The 6,321-nt window shown below is 36.7% G+C and overlaps 1 protein-coding gene across 1 annotated transcript in view; it reads left to right on the forward strand.

Moving 5' to 3' along the window:
- MYO3B (myosin IIIB) overlaps positions 1-6,321 on the forward strand; it is a 175,533-nt gene that overhangs the window by 16,227 nt on the left and 152,985 nt on the right. The window contains exon 6 of the mRNA XM_010286583.1: positions 5,192-5,337. Within this exon, the coding sequence (XP_010284885.1) occupies positions 5,192-5,337 (146 nt within the window). The remainder of the gene's footprint in view (positions 1-5,191; positions 5,338-6,321) is intronic.

Here is a 6,321-nt window from a genome sequence, read left to right on the forward strand (position 1 = left end):
AGAGGAAGTGAGGGAGGGATAGAGATAGATAGGTATCACTTTGGTCTGGATAATTCAGTATCCCCAGTGCTGCTAAACGCTATCTGAAAGACTTTTTTTTTTCAGTGTGTAGGACTTAGAAGAATATTTAATATTTATTATAGTTCCTACATAGATAAATTAAGTTGGGTTACATAGTGTCATGTGGAGCACAGAACTTCAGTTGGTTTATTTCGTTTGACTTGCATAGCTAGCAATTTTGTTCTCCTTGCAGCAAGGGTAACAATTTTGTGCCACATTCATTTTACATACGCAGTGCTTTTCAGCATTGTGCTCACACACCTCATAAGCTGCTTAGTTAGCTACGTCAGCTGAGTACAGCACTGCCTTTCTTCAGGAGCATCAACCTTTCTAACTCCAGATTCCTTTTTGCGGGTGGGTCACCAGCGCTAGTTGTGTAGCAATCATATCCAGGTAGCACATCTGTACTGCTGTTATCAGTATTGTGTATGCTTGCAGCTATAGTTTGTATGTGCACTGTCTATACTGAGGCAAAATGAAAGTAAGTTCACTTGGAATAATTCTGGGTAAGCTTAAAAGGGTTTGATGTATTTTGCTTCAGCTAAACATATGCATAGCATCCTCTCTGCCCAGAAGCCAATCTGACCACTGTACAAATAACAACTAGTTCTCTGTATTGCCTGTTTTACCTCTTTTTAAATCCTCCTGTGATCTATTTATGGTCTTGCTGAAGTGAGAATAAATCTTTGCATTCATTTCAGAACAAGTAGAATTATATCCTTGAATATAAAGTCTTCTTGTCAGGGTGTGAATCATCTTGTGTATCTCTGAAGTTTTGTGTTTCTGTAGAAGTGATAAATCACACAGAATGCTTAATGATTGGCTTATCTAAATATTCTCCAGTTAGTGTGACTGATTTGTTTATGTGCTGTCTTTGCCAGACCAGTGAATTCCCCTCCACCTCACCCTGTCCCAGTGTGACGTACAGCACAATTAGCGTTGACAACTACCATCACATTTTCTGTTTCTCAGTGTGGTGTTTTCCATCTTAAGGCAGCATGGCTGGGTGTGAAATCATCATGAAATTACAACTAATACAAAAGGTGACAGTCTGTCTCCTTAGCAACCTGGGCCACTGTGTGCATGTAACCAGCCCATGCCGAAGTGAAAGACTTGGTGCTTATTCCCATGGTGTTTACTGGCAAATCTCAAGATTAACTACATCACTCCCTGAAGCTTTGGCATGAACATAGTGTTTGCAGCAAAGCAAACTATTTCTTCTTTTTTCCTTGTACAAGCAGGGGGGAATTTTGCTGGATATAAAATATGTACAGATGTGATAATGTCTTTGCACAAGGTAGAGAAAGGAAATAGCATTTTCTTCAGTTTCAGATCACTTCTTCTGGGGTCTTTGTCTTCATGCCTCACTGAGCAGAGCAGGCATCAGCAGTGCTGAGAGACATTCTTAGCTCCAGAACTCCAAAGGAAAAGGACAGATGTTTCAAAAAAAAAGATATATCAGAGTTCCCGACAGAGACAGGAGCATATAACATAGATAAGTCTATGGCATTTTTCCTTTTTGTATTTGGCTTTTTAGAAATTTTTTGCTCTGCAGGGAGTTGCAATAGTTTTCAAGGCACAACAGGACTGGGGCATTCCCAAGGACTTAGCTTGTAAACTATGACTGAGAGAACTCTTTCTTCTTCAGATTTCAAGGTAGAGTGTTTTATGTTAGCCAACACATAAAGCAAACTGCCAATGTGCACCTTTCATCAAGGAAAAAAGCTGTAAAATTTGATTCTTGCTTTAAAAATTAAAATTAGTGGCATTTGTGTTTCTCTAAGTGGTGCATACATTGTAAGATTGTAATAATAAATCCCACAGAAATTGAAAACTTATTTCTGGATAACCAAAGTGATCATTAAATTCATATATGTGATGCATACTTGCTGTCAGAAGAGCAGTTCACTTTGTATGTTTTCTGTGGGGCTGATCTCACTATAGGCAAGCTAACTGCCTAAAACATACTGTGTTGCATGGTCCGCTGGCTGAATTTTTGTAAACAAACAGAATGCAGATTAAGAATGCGGATTCTAAAAGAATCATTGATATATGAATAGAGGAGAATCTGATAGTGTTTAATTCCCCTTGGTTAGAGTGCCAGTATTTTGCCATAATGTCATTTTACTGCCATGTACCATATTTACTGGAGGTGTAGCTGTTAGCTGTGGAGCACAAGACATACAAAGATGCATTACATTCCTTTCACTTGGTTTGATAGGTAATACATTGTGAAGCTCAGAAAAGCTCAAAGGCTTTTTTTGTTTTTTAAAACAGCAGTTGCAGTATACTTTCTTTTCCCCATCCATTATGAGTGCAAAGCCCTCTGATGCTCATATTACTTTAGTGTAGCTTGTTAAACTTCCTAAGACTGAGATACATAAGAAATTTTGCCATTGGCCTGTAGTTAGAAGCAATTGTGACGTGCTTATAGAGGAAAAAGTGGTGGTGTCTTTTGAATGTGAGAGACCAGCTATGTTTGTGTCACCGCTGATGAAGTACAGTGTGACTTTGAGTGGGTCCTTCTTTTCTTTCCCCTGAAAATGAAAATATATTCCTCTGTGTCATGAAGTTTTAGAATAGACAAGTATTTGCAAAGGACTCGGCACACTGATGAGAACCAGCCCAATTCTGAGGTAGTCATATCCAGGAGATGAGCTCTAGCAGCTTTTTAACCAAGCAGATAAATACTTTTCATGTGTTAAAAAAGGAAAGAGAACACAGTGAATTTAATTAGTCACATATGGGTAAGCTACTTGCAACTTCTGAGTCATGGCCTTGGAAACTGACTTGCATGATTTTTTTTTTTTGAGGAAGTGTCCTTGAGTATACAGGTGATTTGGGGAACTGTATAAAGAACCAAAAATAATCAAGAAATACAAGCTTCCCTTCCAATGTCTGAGCAAAACTGCAATCAAGGAAACTCCAGACAACACCAAGTATGGCCACTTTAGAATATCTTATTTAAGTAGCTGTGATGGATCTCCACACTGACTTTCTTACAAGTTTTTATATCAAATTTGATTTCTTTCCTTCTCTCTAAGGCATGATATAAGGAAATGAAATTATCATATAGGCCTGTGAAATAAGGGTTGTGGTTTAAAGCACTCTGCTTGAGTTGCATAGAATCTATCTAGTGCACAGTAAAACTCATCCTTTTCAAGTGATAGAGGGATCTCTGGGATGAGATCAAGGCTACAATGAACTCTTTGAAGAACTAAGAGATGTTTCAGAGCTTTCGCTTAAGACATTTTGTTGAAGAGAAGGGAGATGGGAAAATGATCCTTGTGTGACAAATTTGAAAAACACTACATTAGTTAACAAAACTCTGCCTCTTCAAGTTGAAGAAAATAATCCCTGAACCCTCTTTTGTAGTGCTTATTTTCATTTTTCGCTATTCTGTTAATTTGATAGTTGATGTGATGTATGTATGTTTTTCTCAGATGGTTTGCACACACTTTGCTGACCACTTTATCATGTCTTGCAGATCACCAGTGTTCCTCAGACAATAGTTGAGAAACACTGGTCTAATACTCTATCAGAAGATTCTTTGCCATTACAGCAATAAAGGGGAAACACCACTGTCAGTAGGGTATGAAAAGAGATTTCTTTGGCATGCTAACCTGGAAAAATCAACGAGGAAGAGCGAGATCTCAACACTTATCAAAACATTGATAGAAAACTCAGGAAACGAATTTTTCTGGACTGACTGTAGGAAAAAAACTGAACTATTAGTATAAAGGAATTAACTAATATCCAACTTTATGGCTGAAAGAACTCAAACCAACAACATTTTGGTATTATTTTAACTAGTATGTTCAACACCCCTGACTTCTGACAAAATAAATGAGTGCTGTATGATGGGGTCATGAGCCCCAGAGTAAAAGATGGACAGGTCCTATGGGCCTGTTGGATAGAATCTCTACCAGAGGCTGGAATGCCTCTGTTAGGTGCAGTGTATGGAGAAAGTAACCAAGAGGTTAAGCTGGAGTCAGCAACTTCTTCAGGAAAAGTTTTCTTGTAGCAGGCTGTGAGTGGCGCTCTGCCAGCAGCTGCCTGGGTGCTGACTTGCATCTTGGCATCTCTGCAAAGTATTTTCCCACATTGAAGCCCTAGCACAAGAACTCAGAAGTAACACAGAAGTAAAAAAAAAAAACCAACACAAAAAACTCTTCTAGAACATAGATGCAGCCAATCTAGTGCATGCTGTTAGAAGTTCCATTTATCTTAAGTACAAGTTAGTAACAGTATTTCAAACTGTGAGAAAAATAATGGAAGCCGATACTAGCAATATGTGGGGATCTGACAGTTTTTCAAAGCAGATGATCTCATCATCTATTGATGAGATTTGGGAAGAAAAACTTGAGACAGTGTTCCAAATCATGATAGAATGAACAGCAGTGAAGCTGCAATTTTTGCCTCATTCCTTTGCAAAGATAAGGGCTAAATTTAAACTTTAGTTTGAATCTCATGTTTAGATGCAGAATTGTTTCCAGCTTGAATGAATAACTTATGATTAGAATGCAAACAGTGGGTTAGCTAGGAAGCATGCATGAAGTTTGTGGTGTAAAACAGCTGTCATGTCCAAGGAGAGGTTCCTGTTAACTTTAGTTTTTCTTAGACAAGGTACATGGTATGTTAATTAAGATTTTTTTTTTAAACTACGCAAATCTAGTAAACACAAACTAAAAGAAAAATAAATTGGCAGAAATGACTGGGAATATTCTTATCTAAAAACCAGCTGTGCAAATCAGTCTATCCTCATGAATAGTCATAGAAGTTAATAAGAATAACATCAATAGGGTTCTTGCTATTGTAATAGGTTTCTGTAAGAAGTCCTTTCAAAAACAGAATTTAGTAGGATGATATTCTTTGTATAAATATTTGAAGCATCTCATGTATTTAAAAAAAGAGGGAGATTGCTTTTAAAGAAAACAAATCTAAGAGAAGTTCTAATTTACTGTTACATTTTTGTAGGGGTTTTTCTTAACTGGGATATACAGGCAAAGATAGGGATTTGCAAGCTGCATGTGATTTTAGACATGACTCAAAAAATACTTTCATGTCACATTAAGATGACATGAATTGTGCTTTAGCTTAAAGCATTGTTTTCTCTTCTTTTTTCTGATAGGTCATTGCTTGTGAACAACAGTATGACTACTCATATGATGCTCGATGTGACGTATGGTCCTTGGGAATAACAGCTATTGAACTGGGGGATGGAGACCCTCCTTTATTTGACATGCATCCGGTGAAAACCCTTTTTAAAATCCCAAGGTATGGCACTAGATGGCTCTCTTCACTCACTAGTTTACTCAAAGGCGATCTAGTCAAAGGAGAAAGAAATACTTGGTAAACATTTGTGCTTCAAATCCTAAGAATCTCTCATAGGAAAAGACATTAAAAAGCTGTAATGTTAAAGACTTTTTTTTTTTCCAACCTGACTTCTATGATAATTTATATTTAGAACACTTTGAAATGATAGACTTATGTATTTATTTTATTCTTATCTTAGAACATAAAGACATAATATCAAAGTACCTTCCTTCAAAAGTACTTTTCTTAGCTACTATTGATGAAAATGTTTGTTTCAAAAGTGGAAGAATCCAACATCTGTGACTGTTGAATAACATTTTAAAATGTTATTCCCTTAGAGTCTTGGGCTTGTTTTATTGTGGAAGAAAACAATACAGTTTTGACTGCTCTGAGTTAGTGTGGAAGTTTCAGCAAACTGTATTCATAATTTATTTTTTCATTTACCCAAGGATGTTAAAATGCGAAGATTTGGAGTGTCATACATGGACATGAAAAAGGGATAGAAATTCCCTCTATGTATAGTCATATAAATTAGCTGTATTATTTCATAATATTTCTGGTTTCATTTTGTTTTCATTTTGCTGAGTCTTCATAAATAAGTTGAGACTGACAGTGTGAAATAGAGTTGAAAAACAGAATAGCTGTAATAATAGAACAAATATAGAAAGAATTTGTCCGTCTTTGATTAGACTGGCATATACTTGTCTCTTTCACATTTTGCTCATAAAGAATTGCCACTCACTGATAACAGTTTAAAACCTTCAGCAATACAAGTGTTTGACCTTTTGTTATCTGTGCAGTTATCGTAGGCTTTTAAAATTTCTTCTGATTGCAATTTGCATTTCTGATTAAGTCTATTTATATGCAGATGCAGTTCTGCTGGGTTCTGCGTCATACAGTTATCTCCTTCTACCCAGCTCAGACATGAACTGCCACCACTCTTTC

The sequence above is a fragment of the Phaethon lepturus genome, unplaced genomic scaffold, assembly GCF_000687285.1.
Source record: "Phaethon lepturus isolate BGI_N335 unplaced genomic scaffold, ASM68728v1 scaffold2230, whole genome shotgun sequence".
Taxonomy (NCBI): domain Eukaryota; kingdom Metazoa; phylum Chordata; class Aves; order Phaethontiformes; family Phaethontidae; genus Phaethon; species Phaethon lepturus.